This window comes from Orycteropus afer, unplaced genomic scaffold (genome assembly GCF_000298275.1).
Source record: "Orycteropus afer afer isolate SDZICR_OR568_19922 unplaced genomic scaffold, OryAfe1.0 scaffold00089, whole genome shotgun sequence".
NCBI lineage: Eukaryota > Metazoa > Chordata > Mammalia > Tubulidentata > Orycteropodidae > Orycteropus > Orycteropus afer.
Genome location: NW_006921676.1, coordinates 3333613 through 3356576, shown reverse-complemented (window position 1 = coordinate 3356576; position 22964 = coordinate 3333613). Strand labels below are relative to the sequence as shown.

The window sequence follows — 22964 nt, the reverse complement described above, 5'->3', positions numbered from 1 at the left end:
ATAAGCAGAAACGAAGGGAATTTGTTAAAACCAGACCAACCTTACAAGAGATGCTAAAGGGAGCCCTTTGGACAGAGAACCAACAATAACTGACCATTAACACACATGATGATATAACCTAGAAACCAACCCAGCTCTGGAAGAACCCAAAGTTAATTAGTCTTCCAGGTTTTTAAACAGGGAATCAGAGATGTCAATTGACAAATGAGGACAACTACAAACCAAAAAGAGGGAAAAAACTGTGTCATTACAGAACTTCTAGATGGTAGGGAAGTCAAGACAACTACAAGATAGAATGGACTGTTCTAAGCCTGGAAAGAAAACTATAAATCACAGGGTAACCTCAAAGAAAATTATAAACCTTCACATCAAAATAAAAAAGAGGGCCAGCATAAATATTCAGCAAATACTAAAACAGTAGCAGTGAAGGAAGTGATTACACAATTCATGAACAAAATGAGCTCAGCATAGAAAATTATATGGAACAAAGAAATTGACACCACGAAAAAGCACATAACAAAAATGACAGCAACAAATTCATATTTGCTGATAATTACATCTTTGGCAAAGGACTTATCTTCAAGATTTATAGAAAACTCCCAACGCCTCAACACCGAAGGAATTAACAATCCAATTGAAAATGAGCAGAAGACATGAATAGACACTTCACCAAGGAGGATATTCAGGTGGCCAGCTAATACATGAAGAGACGCTCACAATCATCGGCCATCAGAGAGATGCAAATCAAAACAACAATGGATATTGTCTTACCCCAGCACTGATGGCAAGGTTCAACGAGACAGAATATAACAAATGCTGGTGGGATTGTGAAGTGATAACAACCACTGTGGAAAGCAATATGGCGATTCCTTAGAAAGCTGGAATTGGAGGTACCATTTGACCCAGCAATCCCATTACTAGGTATATATCCTAGAGAGGTGAGAGCCAGGATAGGAATAGATATATGCACATCCATGTTCACTGCAGCACTATTTACAATAGCAAAAAAGAGGGAAACAACGTATGTGCCCATATTCAGAAGAGTGGATGACCAAACTCTGGTACATACACATACTGGAATGCTATGCAGCACTAAAGAATAATGTAGAGTCTGCAAAACACCGCATAACATGGATAAACTTGGAGGACATTATGCTAAGTGAAATAAGTCAATCACAGAAGGACAAATACACTATTAGTTCATTGTTGTGGAGGGTCAAGGAAAGGTTTATATATGGAGGGAAACCTTCTTTGTTAATTGCCAGGGGTAAGAGGGAAGGGAAGGGAACACTGAGGGGAAAAAAAAAAAGCATTGACCCATGTCACTTTAGTTTTGTGTATTTCACTGTACATAAATTATATTTCAATAAAATGCATTTAAAAAAAATTAAAGGAGACCTAAATGAAAGATATTCTGTGTTCATGGACTGGCAGACTAATATTATAGATGTCAGCACTACCCAGTGATCTTTAGATTGAATGCAATGCCTATCAAAATTTCCTGCAGAAATGGAAAAGCCAGTCCTCAAACATATATGGAACTGCAGGTGCCCTTGATTGGTTAAAGGAAACTTGAAAAAGGACGAAGTAGGAGGATTCACTCTTCATGATTTCGAAACACACTGGGAGCTTCAGTAATCAAAACAGTCTGTGTATAATAATAGACACATAGACCAAAACCAAAAACCCCAGACTCATTGCCATGCAATCAATTCTAAGTCATGATGACCCTATGCCACAGAGTAGAACTGCCCCATATGGTTTTCAAATCCATAAATCTTTATGGAATTCATATCAATTCCATAAATTTTTATGGATGCAGACTGCCACATGTTTCTCCTACAGAGCAGCTGGCAGATTCAAACAGCCAACTTTTTGGTTGTCAGCCAAGCACTTAACCACTGTGCTACTAGGGCTCCTACACAGACCGGTGAAATAGAATCAAGAGTCCAGCTATGGGTAGTTGTTTTTGAGAAGGATGTTAAGTCCATCCAGTGGTGAAAGAATAATCTCTTCAATAATAGTCCTGGGAGAATTAGAGCTCTGCTGGCATAGTAACGCGTCTGGCTGCTAACCAAAAGGTCAGTGATTCAAACCCATCTGCCACTCTGCAGAGAAAGATGAGGCAGGCTGTTTCTGTAAAGATATACAGGCTTGGAAACACTGTGGGGGCAGTTCTATTCACTATGAGTCTGAAGTAACTTGATGGCAGTAGGTCTTAGTTTTGAGGGCAACTGAATCTCTACCTACAAAGAATGAAGTTGGGCTATTCCTCACACCATATATGAAAATTAAAATACATCAATGTCATAAATGTAAGAACTAAAACCATAAAACTCAGAATAACACAAATAATTAATGCTTTGGGTCATACTTTTTGACAATGAGTTCTTAGATATGATATCAAAAGCCCAGGCAAATGAAGGAAAACATAAATTGGACTTCATCAAAATTAAAAACTTTTGTGCATCAAAGAACTTTATTAACAAAATGAAGAGACAAACTACAGAATGGGGTAAAATATTTGGGAATCATAGATAAGTGTTGAATATTGAGAACATTTATATAAAGAACTCCTACAGCTTGACAGCAAAATGACAAACAATGCAGTCAAAAAATGGGCAAAAGACTTGAATAGACATTTTACCAAAATAGATACACAAATGGTCAAAAACACATGAAAAGATGTTCTACATCATGAGTCGTTTGTTGTTGTTACGTGCCGTCGAGTCAGACCCGACTTCTAGGGACTCCTCCTTGGGTTTCCAAGGCAGTATCACTACGGAAGTAGATTGCCCAACCTTCCTCCCAGGGAGTCATTAGAGAAATGCAAATCAAAAACCCACAATGAGATAGTATGGCATATTCACTAGATGGCTGTTATCAGAAAAACAAAATAACACATGTTGATGAGGATGTGGAAAAATTGGAACACTTGTTCATTGCTGGTGGGAGTGTAAATTGGTACAGCTGTTGTTTGGCAGCTCTTTGGGAAGTTAAAAATTTAATTACTATTGTTGTTGTTATGTGCCCTTGATTACTATATGATCCAGCAATTCCTTTCCTAGGTGTAAAGCCAAAGGACTTGAAAGCAGGTACTCAGATAGTTGTATATGAATGGTCATTATAGTATTATTCTTGATAGCTAAAAGGTGAAAACAACTCATGTCTGTCAGGAGGTAAATGAATAAATAAAATGTGTTCTATACATACAATGGAATACTATTTAGTCATAAAGAGAAATGAAGTTCTGATACATGCTATGACATGGATGAACTTTGAAAACATACTGATGAAATGAGCCACAGAAGACATATGCTGTGATCTCACTTATATGAAATATCTGGAATCAGCAAATACAAAGAGACCGAAGTTTATTAGTGGTTACCAGGGCAGGTGGGAGGGGGAAATTGGAAGGAATTACTTAAGAAGTACTGTGTTTCTGTTAGATAAGGAAAAAATTTGGAAATGAATAGTGGTGGTGGTTCAACAGGGTGAACATAATGTTACTGATTTGTACACGTGAAACTAGTTGAAATGGCAAAATTTTTATTAGATAATTCCCCACAATGAAAATTTAAAAAAAAAAAAACTAAGAATCTCGTCACAAAAGCATAGATTAGTGGTTGTTTGATGTTGTGTATAGGGATTTTGGGGGGATTAGAGAAGGCCTAATAATAGGTACAGCATTTCTTTTTGAGATGACAAAAATGTTCTAAAATTGATTGTGGTGATGGTTGCACATCTCTGAATATACTAAAAAACAAACAGACATTGAATTGTTTACTTTTAAATGGGTGAATTGTATGGCTTGTGAATTATATACTAATAAAGCTGTCATATATGTTGAAGAAAAGCAAGTCACATAATTAAGCTTGGAGTCAGCATGGGAAGGACTGTGAAAGGATTTGTATATTTGGAGATGTGATTCACTGCAGAATATTAATGTAATCTACCATATTGATATTATGATGTAGCAATTCATAGTGGTACCTAACTGAAAACAACCCAAATGCCCACCAACAGAATGGAAAAATAAATTGTGGTATATTCAGGCAATAGAAAATTGCATCAGAGTTAAAAGAACTTACTGAATCATGAAGTAACATGGGTGAATCTCATTCTGTCAAAAAAAGAATATATACTGATTAATTCCATTTGTAAGAAGATTAATGTAAACAAAACTAGTCAATGTTAGAAAAGTCAGAATGATGATTACTTCTGGCTTGGGAAAGGTGGCAGTATTAACTAGGAAGGGGCACAAGGGAATTTTCTAGGTGCTGGAAATATTCTCTGTTTTGGCCTGATGGTAATTATGTGGATACATACATATTGCTAGGGTAATTTACTGTTTGTATGTTATAGCTCACTTTATAAAAATTAAAAATAAAAGAAGTTTGAGCTCTGACACTGGATAGACCCTAGGTCATCTCAGCTCTGCCACTCAGTAGCTCTGTGATTTTGGCATGAGTCTGAGCCTCATTTTCCCCATTTATTCAAGGAATAGTTGTGAGGCTTAAATGCAAAATATATGTAAGGCTAAATAAGATCTAGGAGCTCTGGTGGCACAGTGGTTAAACCATTGTGTGGTTAACCAAAAGGTTGGTGGTTCAAACCCACCAGCTGCTCCATGGGAGAAAGATGAGGCAGTCTGCTTCCATAAACCCTATAAGGAAACCCTACAAGGCAATTCTACTCTGTCCTATAGGATCACTAGGAGTTGTAATCAGCTCCATCGCAGTGAGTTGGGTTTGGTTTAAGTAAGATCTGGAAATACAGTAGGAGCTCTGGTGGTATAGTGCCTAAGGTTTGACCACTAACCAGAAAGCTGGTGGTTCAAACCCACCAGCCACTCTTCAGAAGGAAGATTGGGCAGTTTACTTCTGTAGTGATACTGTCTCGGAAACCCAAGGAAGGATTGCTGTGAGTCAGAACCAACTGGACAGCAGTGAGTTTCGTTTGGTTTTTGCAAATACAATAATGAGTAAGATAGGCATGTTCTCTGTTCTTGGAGAGGGAATGTTCTTACAAAGGAGATTTCCTAGTTCATTGTTCATTAAAATAAAAGAAAGCTTGCATGTCATTATCTGCCAAAACACTATTACTGAAACCTGTTAGTTTGAACTATGTAAAATTATTGTTTCTTGAAGGTCAGAAACGATTGAACCTAATATATCTATTCAAAGTCTCTTTTATCATCATTCTTATGATTTTGATATGTGGAAAATATGTTTTCCTTCATTGTGGTTTCTGTATGCACAAGATTAATGGCTGTGCCCAACAGGCATATGACAAACAGCCCTTATCTGTAACTGCTAACAAAACAGCGTAACTCCATTAGTATTCCAATGGGCTCATGGAGGAATGTGAAGACTGAGCCACACTGGTGCTGAAACTGCGCATGCTTCTAAAAGCCTTCCCAACTTCCCCCTTGTTGATGATGGAAAATAAAAGGAAGAAAAACATTAGAAGAGAGGATAAAAGGTTTTTGGTTTATTTTTTAATGGGAAATAGAATGACTTTTTTCCTTCTGTTCTAAATTTGTGCTCTTAAAAGCGCAGTTTGACTTAAATGATGGAGGCATTGCTATGTAATGTTGGAAAGGACAGATGAATGGATGGATTTCATATTCTAATTATGGCTTTTTTTCTTTTTAGGAGCAGACATTAAAGACAAATTAAAATGTTATGACTTTGATGTACATACAATGAAGACACTAAAAAACATTATTTCACCTCCGTGGGATTTCAGGGAATTTGAAGTAGAAAAACAGACTGTGGAAGAAACAGGGCTTGCACCACTAGAAACCTCAAGAAAAACTCCAGATTCCAGGCCTTCCTTGGAAGAAACTTTTGAAATAGAAATGAATGAAAGTGACATGATGTTAGAGACCTCTATGTCAGACCACAGTACGTGATTCCAGACGGTAGTCCAGATTCCATTTAGCTATAGTATAGGTTAGTATTTTCTCACATCCTTGTCATGTTTTAAGAATTTCCTATTTTTCAACATGAATCCCAATGTCTACATTTAGGAGCAGAGATGTGCCTTTAAGACTGGATAGCACACCTTTGCAACAGATGTTTTCTGGCTTTCTGATCCTGCAAAATAGTTACGTGTAGTAGAATAAAGAATAATAAAATTGCTATTTATTTGATTCATTGATTTGTAGAAGACAGCTTCTCTGAAAATCAGTTTTAAATCATTTGATAGCTTATTATCTGACTTGTAGGGGGTGGCATGAAGAGGACCCTTTACCACTCTAAAAACCACAGTAGTTCTTCACTGTGGCTCCTTTGTTCCATTTAGAAGCTGCTTTAGCTGTGACTATATCTTTCTATTCCCTCAGAATAAAAGTGATGCCCTACTTCAAGATCTAATCTTAAGGAATTTAATCTGGTTCCTGGCTCATAGTCAGAATCTTCTAGAATTTATTGAGTATCTTATATTTGAACAGCCCCTAGATGTGAAGTTGCCTCCTGACGAATATCTTTGTCCATGGATGGCCACATGGGGCTTGTGGTACAATGCTTTTCGGTTTGCCTAAGTTATCTTAGGATGCACAACTGAATAATTTGCCTAGTCTACCTCTGTGAAGCCGTTTGTGAAAGAGGCTTTTGTCTTTATGAATCATAACGTCTCAAGGGTGTAACCATTTTTACAAACAAATTGTGTTGTTAGGTGCTGTTGTCTGCATATTGCAGGTTGTTAATGAGTCTTCCTCCGATCCTGATGCCACACTCTTCATATAGTTCAGCTTTTCGGATTATTTGCTCAGCATACAGATTGAATAAGTATGGTGAAAGGATACTCCCTTCCTGATTTTAAACCATGCAGTATCCCCTTGTTCTGTTTGAATGACAGCCTCCTGGTCTATGTACAGGTTCCTCATGAACACAATTAAGTGTTCTGGAATCTCCCATTCTTCCCAATGTCATCTGTAATTAGTTGTAATCCATACAATTGAATGCTTTTGCATAGTCAATAAAGCACAAGTAAACATCTTTCTGGTATTCTTTGCTTCCAGCCAAGATCCATCTGACATCAGCAATGATACCCCTTATTCCATATCCCTTTTTGAATCCAGTTTGCATTTCTGGAAGTTCTCTGTCAATACACTGCTGTGACCGTTTTTGAATTATCTTCAGCAGGATTTTACTTGCGTGTGATATTAATGATATTGTCGGTAATTTCCACATTCTATATGATCACCTTTCTTTGGAATGGATACACATACGGATCTCTTCCAGTCAGTTTGGCCAGGTAGCTGTCTTCAAATTTCTTGGCATAGTGAGTGCCTTCAGTGCTGCATCCATTGGTTTAAACATCTCGATGGGTATTCCATCATTTCCTGGAGCCTTGTTTTTTGCCAATTCATTCAGTGCAGCTTTGACTTCTTTCTTTAGTACCATTGGTTCTTGATCATATGCCACCTCCTGATATGGATGAACATCGACCAGTTCTTTTTAGTACAGTGACTGTGTATTCCTTCCATCTTCTTGTGATATTTCCTGTATCATTCAGTATTTTGCCCATAGAATATTTCAGTATCGCAATTTGAGGCTTGAATTTTTTCTTCAGTTCTTTCACCTTGCAAAATGCTGAGAGTGTTCTTCCCTGTTGGTTTTCTAACTTCAGGTCTTTGCAAATGGAAGAAGCATTTACTATTTCATTATAGTAATTGGCTTTGTCTGGTCGAGCTACTCTTTGAAATCTTCTATTCAGCTCTTTTATCTTGTCATTTCTTCCATTTGCTTTCTCTATTCAAGAGCAAGTTTCAGAGTCTCTTCTGACATCCATTTTGGCATTTTTTTCCATTCTTTTTAATGGTCTTTTGCTTTCTTCATGGATGGTGTTCTTGATGTCATCCCATAACCCGTCTTGTTTTCAGTCATTGGTGTTCAGTGCATCAAATCTGTTTTTTAGATGGTCTCTAAATTCAGGAGGGATATAATCAGGGTCATATATCAGGGTCATATTTTGGTCATATTTCCTCATCTTTGGCTTTGGTGGTTGGTGCGTAAATTTGAATAATAGTAGTATTAACTGGCATTCCTTGTAGGGGTATGGATGGTATCCTGTCACTTCGGGATAGATCTTGAAACATTTTTTGTGACAATGAGTGCCATGCCATTCCTCAATTTGTCATTCCCGGCAGAGTAGACCATAGGGTTGTCTGATTCAAAATGGCCAAAACCAGTCCATTTTAGCTCACTAATGCCTACGATATCAATCTTTGTGTGTTCTATTTCATTTTTGGCAACTTTCAATTTTTCTAGATTCATACTTCGTACATTCCATGTTTCAGTTATTAATGGATGTTTGTACCTGTTTCTTCTCATTTTGGCTCATGCCGCATCAGCAAATGGAGGTCCCGAAAGCTTTACTCCATCTACATCATTAAGGTTGGCTCTACTCTGAGGAGGGAACTTCCCCAGTCCTATTTTGAGTGCCTTCCAACCTGGGGGGCTCATCTTCTGGCACTATATCGGACAGTGTTTCAAGGCTATTCATAAGATTTTCACTGTCTAATTCTTTAAGAAGTGGATGGCCCCTTCTTTCTTCTGAGTCTGTCTTAGTCTGGAAGCTCTGCTGAAACCTGTCCACTATGGGTTATCCTGCTAGTGTCTGAAATACCATTGGCATAGCCTCCAGCCTAACAGCAACACACACAGGCCACCACAGTATGACAAACTGACAGACAAGTGGTAGACAAATATGTTAGCTTTTAAAATAATCTACTAACTTGGGTGACAGTGGGGAATACCAGCTGTAATCTGACATAAATATGGATGAATCCTCTACCAACTTCACTTCCATTTGCAAGTAACACTGTGATTTCCTTGGTTTCATCACTAACCACCCATTTAAACTACAAGCTCCTCCTCCCACACTATGTGATATGACTGTTGTTTTTAGAATATGTTACTGTGTAAATTTGTTTTATGCTTTTACATTCTTAAAATATGTAAATTTGTGTAAAGCATTTTCCTTCATTTATAGGGATGATGGTCCATAACCACAATACAGGCTTTTACATTTTGAATTCTCAACCTGTTACCACAACAGAAAGTAATTTCTCCATCTTTCAGGTCTTGACAGCTTCTGTTTTATATATAATTCTTTTATCTTAAAAGATAATATCCAGAGGAAGCACTTCTGTAATGTTGTTCGTGGACTGAGGCAGTGGTACATGTAGATGTAAATGCAGAGTCTTCCTGTTAGTCTGTGGAATACCACCTATAGTCAAATATATAGATTCAGAGTAATGTCTTAATTAGAATGAAGTTAAGCATTGGGTCTTTATAAACAATATGATAGTTTCTTTGCTATTTTCTTTTTTCCAAATATGCATCGATTTCCATGTATTTATTTTTTGTTTAATTGGATGTGTAATCTATCGAGAACTGCTAAGTCCTGGGAATGCATCTGTGAGCAAAGATGGACCTGGTCCTTTTCCTCAGAGAGCATGTACTCTGAAATGAAATACAGATATTCAACAAATTATAAGTGCAGCATGAAGAGTGTTGCACATGGAAACCCCAGGTGCACCCAGAGCATGTAGCACGTTCATCTGTGTGTGTGTGTGTGTGTTGGAAGAGTTGGAGAAAGGGATGGTCATTAAAGGTCTCTGAGGAAGTGATTTGAGCTATGCTAAGTCATAAAGAATTAGGTCTGTGTGGATATGAGGTGGTTGTTGTTGTTATGTGCTGTCGAGTCAGACCCAACTCATCGACCCCTCCTTGGGTTTCTGAGGCAGTATCACTGTGGAATTAGATTGCTCAACCTTCCTTCCAGGGAGCAGCTGGTGGATTTGGACCTCCAGGCTTCTGGTTAGCAGTCAAGTGCCTTAGGCACTATGCCACCAGAGCTCCTGGGTGTGAGGTAGGTGGGAACAAATAGATTGACATTCCTGTGGGGGTGGAATAATCCTGAATGGCTGGAGCAGAGACTGGCTGAGCAACAGGCAAGTAGGGGGCAGGATGGAAGCCTTGTAATTGTTACCAAGGATTTCTATTAAGGGGTTGTAAGTAGAGATGTATCATCTATGTGTTTTTAAATGACAATTCTGGCTGCCATAGAATAGGTTAGAATTAGATACACAGAAGCTAGTAAGCTAATGTTAAATGAGATATGATATTGACTTAATTCATGTTGGTGGCAGTGGAACTGGGGAAAATGGGCAGGATGACAAAGAGATTTAGAAAGGGCTAATGCAAAAGAGGGAGCTCTGGTAGTATAGTGCCTAAGGCATTTGACTGCTAACCGGAAGGCTGGCAGTTCAAACCCACCAGCCACACTTCGGAAGGAAGGTTGGGCAATCTATTTCTGTAGTGATACCATCTCGGAAACCAAGGGGTCGCTTTGAGAACGTTGCTGGGTGGTGCAAACAAGTTTGCCCTTGTCAGGTAACTGAGAGGTTGATGATTCGAACATATGTAGCAGCACCACAGAAGAAAAAGACCTGACAATGTCCTGTAAAGATTATAGCCATGAAAACCCTATGGAGAAGTTCTCTGTAACACATGAGGTTATAGAATTGACTTGATGGCACAAGACAAAACAACAATGCAAAAGAGGCAACTTGATTATAAAAATTTCCTCAAGTGCATAGAACTTAATTTTTTGCTTTGTTGACATAATGATTATGAAGATCTTATGAATAGGTTTTTCTACTTTGAGAAGATACTAAATCTCTCATAGCTGCTAAACTGACAAACCTCCCTTGTGTAGGTAAACAACTCAAATTTTCTTAAAAGTAGACCTGAAACTCAAATACAACTTCCCACTTTTTTTAAGTCATTCCACTAAAGAGGTAGAATTATGTTTCTTTTTTTTTTTAAAAAAAAAAAAGTCCTTCCTTTCCAGTACTCTTAATCCTAACATCAGAGGACACATTACCCTACTTTTTCATAGATGGGTACAATTTTTCCAAGACATTTATTCATAGTATCATTGGCAAACAAGGTATTGTACACAAATTTAGTTTCCAGGCACCTGAAACAGTCCCGTCAACACCAAAACTTTTCATCTTAACCTTTCTAAAATGTATTCCATATACTTCCTATCTTCTTTAGCAGAATAATAATAGCTCTCCATGTGCTGGTCTAGTCAATGTTGTAAGTAAAGCTTTATTACCCCTGCTGTACAGATGAGGATTCTGAGGTATAAGTTCTGTAATTTGTCCAATATCACACAGCCAGCAGGTGGCACTTTTGTAATGTAAAGAGTTGACATGCAAATTTTGTTCTCTATCTCAGTTTAACCTTCTCCTCACTTACTATCTCATCATCAGACATTTCATGTTTATGACGATAGTAGAGAATCTACTCTCTGACTGTTTTCTGCATAAACGACATACATCTGGCAGTAATGAATACCAAGGTTCAGGGCGAACGCTGGCGGTGATGGTTAAGGTGTGTCAACTTGGCGGAGCCTTGATTCTCAGTTTGGCAGTTCTGTAATAATCATCCTATATTTTGTAATCTGATGTCATCATTCTTCATTTTAGCAAAATGCCTATTTTCACATAACAACCTAGTCTTTGGAACCTAAACATGTCGATAAGTGAGGAGTGGGTGTCTCAGATTCACCACAGTGTTAGTCGCTGCATTAGATTTCAAGCAATAATGAACTTAGAGACCATATGAGTTGCTTACGGAAGGTTGGGCAATCCTACATCCGTAGTGATACTGCCTCGGAAACCCAAGGAGGGGTCGCTATGAGTCGGGGTCGACTTGACGGCACATAACAACAACAACACCACTGCTATTTAAATTAATGGTTTTGAGTTTCCATTTTTCTTTCTAGTAGGGTGTTTTTTTTTTTTTTTTTTGTCTGTTGGACGTAACATGTTTATGCTTTCCCTCTTTTTAGCTGGGACTAGATAGAACAAATGACTGAACTTAATTATTTTTAACATAAATAAAAATAAAGGTATTCTATCCTCGGAAGGAAGGTTGGGCAATCCTACTTCCGTAGTGATACTGCCTCGGAAACCCAAGGAGGGGTCGCTATGAGTCGGGGCCGACTCGACGGCACATAACAACAACAACAACAATTAATAAACTGCTGAGTTTTTACATTTATCTTGCCTGCCCAGAAGTTGTTTTTTCATTTTATTTTCTCTTTGATCATCTGTAATGATTTTTGAGATTTGTGAATACTGACTCCTTGTAAGTGACCCATTGCTGAATTGACAGTGCTTGAAGATTTGAAAGGCAAAAGCTTCAGGGAATTTGACTAAGTTGCATTTCAGAACAGCAGTAATGTTAACGCCAATGTTTGTAGTTTCAGAGAGTGTAAAGAAAACGTCTAATTGTGTGCCAAGTATTGTTTCTGTACTTAACCAATTATCCAATATCTCATAATGTTGCATATTGCTGTTGTTGTTAGGTGCTGCCAAATTAACTTATAATGACCCCATGTGACAGCAGAATTGCTTCCATAGGGTTTTCTAGTCTGTAATCTTTAAAGGAACAGATCTCCAGGTCTTTCTTCCACTGAGCTGCTGGGTGGGTTTGAACCACCAACCTTTCAGTTAGCAACTGAACTACTTAACTGTTTGTGCCACCAGGGCTCCTTATGTTGTGTAGTTTCCTGCAGTGTGCCCTTGCCAATTAAAAAAAAAAAAAAAAAAAAGCCATGTTGTTATCTTCAAAGGGAAATTTGAGGTGAAATGCTATAATCACCAGCTTCTTCAAATCATTGCCATCTACCAATTAGATAACGGGTTGCTATGTAAAATGTAGTCTCTCTATGATAATCATTTACATCATGGCCATATGTATGCACAGAAGTAAAAGACTAGTGCTTAGTTAAGCAAAGGTAAAGTTACCTTCTATATTCATTCTGGAATTTGGAGATTATTTGTTACCACTCTGTTTTGGCTATAAAGTTCTGTACACACATAAAATGAAACATTTTAATAGGCCGGGTAATGTGTAAGAAGCTTTATTTTCTTTGTAATATGCTTATTTTTTCATGTAAAATCACGAGCTTATAAGTATATTTTGTTCACTGTGTCTTGGAATAAGATTTTATTTAAAGAATATTTTCATCTAGCAAAACTGAATCATAAAATTCTATGATTCTTGTGAAACTATCAACATTATTTGTGAGTAATAACAAGGTGAAAAATCAAGGGGTCTTAAATAGTGGTAATTATTAGTTGGGAAAAAAAATTGGACATTTGGCTAGTTAGATTTATAAGAAACACATTCATGCTATTTGGAAAGAAATGAAAGTTGATTTTTTAACAGCTTTATTCAGATATAATTCACACACCATACAGTTCACCCATTTAAAGATTACAATTCAGTGGTTTTAGTATATGCAGAATTGTGAAACCATCACGTTCATTTTAAAACACTTTCATCACTCCAAAAAGAAACCCATACCCATTAGCAGTCACTCCCTTTCTCATCCCTTCCAATCATATACAACCACCAATCCTCTTTCTATATCTAGTGATTTGCCTATTACAGATATATCACATAGAGTGTACCATACAATAAGTGGCCTTTTATGACTGACTGCTTTCATTTAGCATAGTATTCTCAAGTTCAAGGTAATGTAACATGTATCAGTACTTTATTTCTTTTAATGGCTGAATACTATTCCATATAATTTCCCAAAGCAGCTGCACCATTCTGTATTCCCACTAGCACTGTATGAGGATTGCAATTTCTCCACATACTCTTCAATACTTACTGTCTTTTTTGGTTCTAACCATTCTAGTGAGTGTGAAGTGGTATCTCATTTAATTTGCATTTCCCTGATGACTGATAATATTGAACATCTTTTCATGTGCCTTTTTGCCATTTAGATATCTTCACTGGAGAAATGTCTATTCAGATCTTTTTCATGTTTTGAAATTGAGTTGTTTCTCTATTTACTTTTAATAATTCTTTGTATATTTTAGATACGTCTATTATCAGATATATGATTTGCAGATATTTTCTCTCATTCTGTGGGTTGTCATTTCATTTTCTGGATAATGTCCTTATAAGCAAAAAAAAAATTTAATTTTGATGTGGTCCAATTTGTTTGTTATTGCTTTTATTGCTGTTGTTGTGCTTTTGGTGTCATATCTAAGAAAAAGTTGCCTTTTCCAAGGTCATAAAGATATACTCCCAGGTTTTCTTCTAAGTGTTTTATAGTTTTAACTCTTACATTTAACTCTCTGATCCATTTTAATGGTTTTTTTGTGTGTATGGTAGGCATCCAACTTCATTCTTTTGTATTTGGATATCCAGTTATCCCAGCCCCATTTGTTGAAGACTGTTCCTTCTCCATTGAATTGTCTTGACATGCTTGTCAGAATCAGTTGACAATAGATGTAAGGGTTTATTTCTAGACACTCAATTCCATTCAGTATACAGGGACTATACTGTAGATATTTTGAAGGAAAGAAAAAAATGGGCCAAGTCATATGAAAAAGACAAATTTGACATGATACTTACCCTGACAGAGTTTATGTTTTGTATATTCCAGGAAACGTGAGTACCTGTTAGGTAGATACAGGCCTGGGCTGGGGATACAGAGTTGAATGCAGCACTGCTTGAAAGTGAAGTCCCAGTTCTGGGTAGGAGTTACACAAAAAGTACCTCTCTCCTTAGAGTACAAAGTAATAAATAGAGAAATGGAGATATGCTCAAGGTTCTGTGGAAGCTCAAATGACGGGCCCTCACTTTGACTGAAAGGGTGTTCATTTGGTTTGAGAGCTTCAGAAAGGTGGACAGAGCATTCTAAGCAGAGGGCATAGCATGAGTCATGGCTTTGTAGTGGTGGTGGTGATGGCAGTAGTGGATAAAATAGGAACACAAGAAATATAAGACATTGCATATGATTTGACCTAATGAAAAGTGGGGATGAGTTCTTGCCTCCACTTGATAATTTTTGTAGTCTTTGCAGTAATAAAAGAATTTCTTTAAAAATTCCTCTAATAAGATTCTTACAGACAAGAAGTATGAGGTTCAGAACCCCTCTTATTTTCCCAATCTGGAAACATTACTAAAGAAGTAAAATCCTGAGTGATAGTTTAATCTGAAAAATACTTAGAAATTAGGGAATACCTGCAAATAAATTGAGAGCAGTTTTTTAAAAAAGATATTCAAAATATATGTTCTGTGTTTAAAGACTGCTGAAACATTCCACATTTTAAAATGAATTCTTGCCGCTTTTTCCCCCCATCAGCAACTCCTTTTTCTGCTCCTACTTCCTACCCAAACTATATATTGAAAGATTTTGTCTGGCAATTACATTTTCCCACTTTGTATCAAAGATAACATTTGATTAGTAAACTACTGCCATCAAGTTGATTGCAACTCATGGACAGTAAAGGAAAAAAAGCGTAGTGCCTAAGGCCCTTGACTGCTAACCAGAAGGCTGGCAGTTCAAACCCACCAGCCACTCCTTAGAAGGAAGGTTGGACAATCTACTTCCATAGTGATACTGCCTTGGAAACCTAAGGAGGGGTTGCTATGAGTCGGGGCCAACTCAATGGCACTTAACATCTTCCTTCTGAGAGTGGCTGGTGGGTTTGAACCACCAACCTTAGCAGTCAAATGCCTTAGACACTGTGCCACCAGAACTCCTCTTTGATTAACATAGCTATATCACATACTAAATTGATTTGAGACAAAAGAAACTGTTGACCTAGGCTGTGCCGCCTTATCACACATTTCTATAGGATTCCTTTAGATTTTATGAATTATTGAAAACAGCACCTAGTTCCTTTGTGAGGTGTTGAGGGAATTCAGCTTTGGAACTGCTTTGAGTCTTTTGATCCATTTAAAATAATCACATTTCAAATGTGTTCATAGATAGTGGTTAAAGGATAAAGTTTTGGATTTAGTTAAGACGCCTGGATTTACTTCATTTATCTAACAATGATTCTTAAGTCTATTAATCTCTTAATGCCTCAGTTACTCCATCCTCTAGTTGTTTTGTGTGTGTGTGTGTGTGTGTGCACGCGTGCACTTGAAACTTGAAAGAAATGAAAAATGAAGCCAACGTGAGTAAAGAAAAAATGTGAGAAAATAGGGAAAATCACATGGAACATAAAATAACTTCCAAATGATTCTAATCAAATGTTTGTAAAAAGTAAATGTGACCCTGGTTTTGATGTCCCATTAATAAAAAGTCATAAAGAACTGTATAAAAATGATACTGGAAAACCTTTAGGCCTCATATTTTTGAAAGCATTTATTCCAAACTGGAAAGCCATGTACCAATTTGCGTTATCTATAAGCCACTGGACCTTTTAAAAATGTAATCGCTGTTTTTTAATAAAATGTTCAAACGTCTCTGGAAAAGAAGAAATAGCTGTAAATATTTTACCACGCACATGTATCTCTGGAAAGTTTAGCCTTAGCAGTCAAATGCTTTAGGCACTGTGCCACCAGAGCTCCTCTTTGATCAGCATAGCCATATCACATACTAAGTTGATTTGAGACTAAAGAAACTGTTGATCTAGCCTGTGCCACCTTATCATAGGTTCCAACTCTTCTCTCTGGGGAACTGAGATTTCAGCATTGCAGAGCCATTTTTACAAGCTTCTGCTTGAGCCAAAAATTCTCTGGTTCTGAATTTCTTTGGAGTTGTGCCCGTCACCTGGCCAGCAGAAGCGTTAGTGGCAAAGGTGAAAAAGGAGAGATATCTATCTATATCCCTTTTTCCTTCCTCTACAACGATCTTTAGTTTCTGGGCCTCTTGCACGGGGAGAGCGGGTACAATCTCAGCCATCTCCACACACTCTCTCAGAGCCAGTGTGTCTCAAGGTGGTCTGCTCGCAGGACCACTGTCAAGGGCATACTTGAGGTGCTAGCTAAAAAAAGGTGGGATCTATGGCCCCACCTGAACCCACTGAGTCAACCTCTGCTAGCTACTTCCAAGTAGCCTAAAGAACGCCAAAGTTCTCGGCTTCGTCTCACACTCCTCTCTCCCTCCCCTTGTTCTCCTTGTCCACAGATAGGCGCGCTCCTAGGCCTTGGGGACTGACACAGAAAGCCGTGGGTTGGGAGCCATCACGAGCTGAGAGCGCACAGCGGTGAGAGCTTGATATTCTCGCGAGGTTTCGGCGGACTTCTCGAGGCGGGGAGGCGGCGGTGGCTCCGAAGTCGCCGCGAGATGCGCTCGGAGAAAGAGGCAGCCGGCGGGGCCGGAACTGCTGTGGCTGCTCGGGGCTCAAGTACAAGGGAGAAGCCGTCAGTGCCAACCCCACGCGTGGGGCAGGCCATAGACGTCCAGTTCCGCTGGGAGTCGCCACGGCGGGAGCCTGAACCTCCGCCAGCCTTCGCCTCCGGCTGTGGGGGTGGAGGGGGCGGTGCGGGCAAACCACGAGAGGAGAAGAGGACGGTTCTGAGCAAGGTCCGGACAGGGGCGGGGCGAGCACTGGGTGTGGGACCGTGAAGGAGCCGGAACAGGACTGAGCAAGGGAGGATCCTGAGCCTTCAGGACCGCGGAGAGTGGCCGGAAGGGTCGCGTGCGGGCGGGTAGCGCAGACCCCTGGAGAAGCGGTTGACCGGAGCTGGGGAAGGGGACGCTGAGGGAGACAGTTTCTTGCACTTTCTGACTTGATCTTTTCTGACTTGCGGAGGAAGAAGAGTCATTTAAGTTCTGTGAATATTTTTCAGTTGGATTTAAAATCCTTGGTTCACTAACATCAGACAGGTAGCGTGTAAAGAGCAAAAAAAAATCCTCCCTCCCTCCCTCAGCATCACTGTTCTCCGTTCCAAACCTGCTTGTTACTAAAGACCACCCCTTCATAATAGGATTTAAAGGTGCCTCGATATTTGAAGCATGAGACTGCAAGAAGTCCCCAAACCTGGCACACGAAGGTAGACGTTTACTTTGTTAGTAGAGTCACATTCAGAAGGCTAGTACATACTGATCTAATAAAGATTTCCAGAGGCAGAACTGGAAATGACTACTGCAGAAGTATTAGCAGATAATCCTGATATTATTATTGACATAAGAGACAGAGATTGATGAGCGTAAGAGAAAGAACTGCCAGAAGTACTGATACTACAGATATGTCAGGTAAAGAGTGTCCACCACAAGCAGCCAAATGCTGCAAATCTTGAAGCTGTCCAAGAACCCGTTGGCAATAAGAACAAATACACCTTTACTTTATAACTTGCATTTCTCTGAATGTGTTTTACCTTCTGATATTTATAATGTAGGTGGAGCATGGAAGATTTTAGTCTTCAGTTCTGGCGCAAACAGTATATATAATATGCCAGAAATTTTTTTGTTGTTAGGAAATGATCACATGAAAAAGAACTGCGTTGTCCTCAGGCTTTTCTGACCTCACTGATAACTTATAAATTATTCAGTCCCCTGCATCCTGTAGACTGCCATGTTCTTTGTGCATGTATGTCTTAACTTTTGTTTCTGTTGGACTCCTGGTTTAGATTTGCTCTGGGCGTAAATATAGATGATCAAGCATCCAAACAATTGAGGCTTGATACATTAATGGTGAAAAACAGTTAGTGTAGATTTTACTTTGGTGCTCCTCAGGTTGTCATAAGGCGGCTTCCTCCCAGTCTCACCAAGGAGCAGCTGGAAGAGCAGCTACATCCACTTCCTGCGCATGATTATTTTGAATTCTGTACAGCCGATGTTAGGTGAGGAGAAATATCAAGCTTCAACATTAAAAAGCTGAAAGGTGTTATCAGTTGATAGGCAATTGTTACAGATAATAGAAGTCATCCTCTTTTCCATATTTTCTTCCAAATATCCCCTGAAAACAGTACCTTTCTTTATTTTTGCAAGTTACCCTTAAGTAAGCAGATTATTAAATTCTTCTAAAATAGAATTTTGGAATGTACTTCTATGACCATCATAATACCATTATATAAATTACTCAATCTTTCAACCTTATTTCATATAGCTTATTAAAAGTGAATTGTATTGAAATATAACAAAAAAGTGAGTAAATCATAAATGTGTAACCTGATGAAATTTGACAAGTGAACAAACTTATGTAACTGACACCAGATGAAGAAGTAGAGTATTTCCAGGCCCCCTTAAGCCCTTTGTACTCTGTTCTATCACTCCCACCCTTTTGCAGTTTCGAAATAGGATGACTCTAGCATCATTTTAACACTTCCTAATCTCCCTTTAAGGAGCCCTGGTGGCATAGTGCCTAAGGCATTGGCTGCTAACCAGAAGGTTGGCAGTTCAAACCCACCAGCCACTCCTTGGAAGGAAGGTTGGGCAATCTGCTTCCATAGTGATACCGCCTCGGAAATCCAAGGAGGGGTTGCTATGAGTCTGATCTGATTTGATGGCAATGAGTTTTTAATCTTCCTTTTGAGAAGCCTTGTTGGTACAGTGGTTAAAGCACTTGGCTGCTAACCAGAAGGTCGGTGGTTCAAACCCACCAACTGCTCCATGGGAGACACATAAGGCAATCTGCTTCCATAAAGGTTTACATCCTCAGAAACCCCACAGAACAGTTCTACTCTGTCCTCTGGTGTCATTAAGAGTCAGAATCAACTCTATGGCAATGAGTTTATTAATATTATCGTGGTTATCAGAATATCCCATTTATGGTAGTATACAGACTTTCCTTTTGAATAATTGTATTTAAGTTTTTTAAAAAGTCAATCCATTTAAAGAAAAATATTACTAACAGGTAAATATAGATATTAAAATGTGTAAAGATGATTTTCAAATTACTAAAGTTTAGGGAGAAACTGGTATAGTAAAAGTGGAGAAGCCTTGGGATTAGAATGACCCAGATTGGAATCCCAGTTCCTCCTTTTAACTAACCATACCCTCCACAATTACCTAATTTCTCTGAGCCTCTGTGTCTTCATCTGTAATATGGGATTGAAAGCACCTTCCTGTGAATTAAACTGGGTGGCTGTGGGACAGGAGGAAAGACCTTTTGAGTTCTGACCACATGCTATGATAAATACTCTTAAAATAGCTGAAAGTGTTCTCTAAATTCTAAGAATCTTTTAATATTCACTTCTGTAAATAAATGGTGTAGAATTCTGTGTCAATTGTGATGCATAATGTAGGAGTAACCTTTTCTGTGGTGTTTTAACCTCTGAAGGACCAATATTTTAATCTTACCTTTGTGCAGTAGAGAAACTGATCCTAAATTGCTTCTCCCAAGTCATTCAAAATATTTCAGTTAATTTTTTCCCTCAAAGAATATCCAGATTGTTAGAAATAACTGAGACATAATTTTTTGGCATAAAGTCTTTATTTGAAGTAGTTTGTTATATCCAGACAAGAAAAAGACAAAATTAAAGGAGCTTTATATTTTTTACTAACCATTATCTCTTATTTCAGTCTTTATCCTCATCTCTACTCAAGAGCATACATTAATTTTAGAAACCCTGATGACATCCTTCTTTTCAGAGATCGTTTTGATGGCTATATCTTCATTGACGGTAAAGGTTAGATTGTTGACTTTTTAATTCTTTTATTATAATCTCAGTATATTAATGAAATTTTGTTTGAGTATTTGTGAAATTTAAATAAGACGTTCTCAGATACTAATCTAAACTAAATTCATAAATTTTGATTATGGTGCTGTGATTGTGTTCTGAGATTAAAAATTAAAATTATATGTAAACCAACAGGACTCTAGCAATTCTGTCTAACAGTGACAACCCATTTATGTATTATCATTGAGGAGTGAAGTTTTTGATATAAATTAATTTTCTGAATAGCTGAACTTTACTTTTTTATAGCTTGAGACTAATTATCTTGCCCATGCTTGATAAACATTTTCTGAAATGTATTATACACTGACTCTGTGTTGTACTAAACAGTACTGTTTATAATCTTATCAATTCTTAATAATGTCATAAGAGGTAGTATTATAATAATGCACATCAGTTATTGACTGTAGTTAAACAGTTGCCGGCGGGAGCTCTGGTAGCATAGTGGCTAAGACACTTGCCTGCTAACCAGACAGCTGGCGGTTCAAACCCACCAGCCACTCTTCGGAAGGAAGGTTGGGCAATCCTACTTCCATAGTGATACTGCCTCGGAAACCCAAGGAGGGGTCACTATGAGTCATGTTTGACTCGACGGCACTTAACAACAACAACAAACAGTTGCCAGCAGGCTTAAGGATATTTACGTCTTACCAGTGGTTCTACTTTCTTATCCTTTTTGGGTTCTTACATCTAATTTGTTTTTCTTTTTCCTCATTTCTTATTTGACTGCCAGCTGTTGCCTTCACTGCTGTCAAGTCTGTACTCTTCTTTACTTATCGACTATTTCATTATCCAGCATTTCTCATCTATAACAATAGGAAAAGTCTATTGTCCAACTGTTTTACACATTAATGACATATATCTGGCAGTAACAAATGCTGAGGTGCAAGATGGGAGTAATGCCAGCTGTGATAGTTAAGGTTATGTGTCTACTTAACCTGGGCCATGATTCTTAGTGGTTTTACAGTTATGTAATAATGTAATTTGGCAGTTATATATTGATGTAGGAGCTCTGGTGGCATAGTGCCTAAGGCATTTGACTGCTAACCAGAAGGTTGTCAGTTCAAACCTACCAGCCACTCCTCAGAAGGAAGGTTGGCCAATCTATTTTCGTAGTGATACTGCCTCGGAAACCCAAGGAGGGGTTGCTGTGAGTCGGATCCGACTTGATGGCAGTGGGGTTATACTGATGTAAGTTGGCAGTTACATAATGATGTAGTCATCCTCCATCTTGTGATCTGATGTGGTCATCCTCCATTTTCACATAAAGCCAATTTTTGCATAACGACCTGGTCTTTGGAACCTAGCTATGCCAATAAGTGAAGAGAGAGTGTATTCCTTTAACAACATCTTGTTTTCTATCCTTCCGTCACCAACTAACCTCTTTCCACTCCATTCCCACCCCCACTACTGACTGATTTTTTTTCTTCTCTTCTATATGGTAACAAACTAGAAATGATTGTAAAACGTAACTAGGCTGAGGACTGAAAGGTTTTTCCTGTGAGGAAAAGGAAATTTAATGCTTGAACTGTTTAACTGTTCATTTATTTGGTAATTCATTCAAGTTCCATTTAATAAGTAGCTACTACATGCCAGGCAAAGCAGTAGGCATTGTAGATGCAGGAGACATTGTTCCTGCAGGTCCAGAGACCTGATATCTTCCTGGTTCTTGATTTTATTCTGGATAGTTGAAGTTAGTACAGAAATGTCTTCCAGATAATTGAGAGGTCACCTCATTTATCATAGTTACCTGACCACTAGTAGAAGTCTAAAAATGATTACTAGGTAGGTTTAGTACTGAGGCATTAGTGTTCCATAGCAGATTCTCTTAGTGAAAGTTTGTATGCGTGTGTGTGTGTGTTGATTTTCCCCACATGACAACAAAACCAGTTTTTAGTGACTTCCATTCTAAACATTGCTATATGAAGCAAATATTACCTGTGATACTATACTTATCATTTTAAGTCCCTTTTTAAAGCCGTGTGTCTCCTTTAAACAATGTGATTTTTTTTTTAACTCATTAAAAAAACAAAACTCACTGCCATTGAGTCACTTCCAACTCAGCGACCCCCTTTGGGTTTCCAAGGCAGTAAATCTTCACGGAAGTAGATTGCCCAGTCTTTCTTCCGTGTAGTGGCTGGTGGGTTGAACTGCCGACCTTCTGGTTAGCAGTAAAATGCCTTAGGCACTACGCCACCAGAACTCCTTTGAACTCATAGAAGATTGATAATTGAATTAACCTTTAAAAATTTAAAAAATATAACTAAGAGTCCTGACTATTAAAGGTATTATATATTAAATTATTTTTGGAGGGGTCTATGTTCATTGAGATATACATTATATATGGTCAAATTCACCATTTTAAAGTATACAGTTTAATGAATTTTGGATGTATACAGTTAGGAGTCTCTGGTAGCATAGTGGCTAAGGCACTTGACTGCTAACCAGAAGGCTGGCGGTTCAAACCCACCAGCCACTCCTCGGAAGGAAGGTTGG

General features: G+C 38.2%; 2 protein-coding genes across 2 annotated transcripts in view; both read left to right on the top strand.

Annotated features, from left to right (window-relative positions):
• Positions 1-5917, top strand: part of CDC16 (cell division cycle 16) — a 48614-nt gene extending 42697 nt beyond the window's left edge. Inside the window, exon 18 of the mRNA XM_007942374.2 lies at positions 5658-5917. Coding sequence (XP_007940565.1) covers positions 5658-5917 — 260 coding nt within the window. The remainder of the gene's footprint in view (positions 1-5657) is intronic.
• Positions 5918-17133: 11216 nt separating this feature from the next.
• UPF3A (UPF3A regulator of nonsense mediated mRNA decay) overlaps positions 17134-22964 on the top strand; it is a 53858-nt gene continuing 48027 nt past the window's right edge. Inside the window, exons 1-3 of the mRNA XM_007942399.1 lie at positions 17134-17373; positions 18526-18632; positions 20314-20420. Of these exons, the coding sequence (XP_007940590.1) occupies positions 17134-17373; positions 18526-18632; positions 20314-20420 (454 nt within the window). The remainder of the gene's footprint in view (positions 17374-18525; positions 18633-20313; positions 20421-22964) is intronic.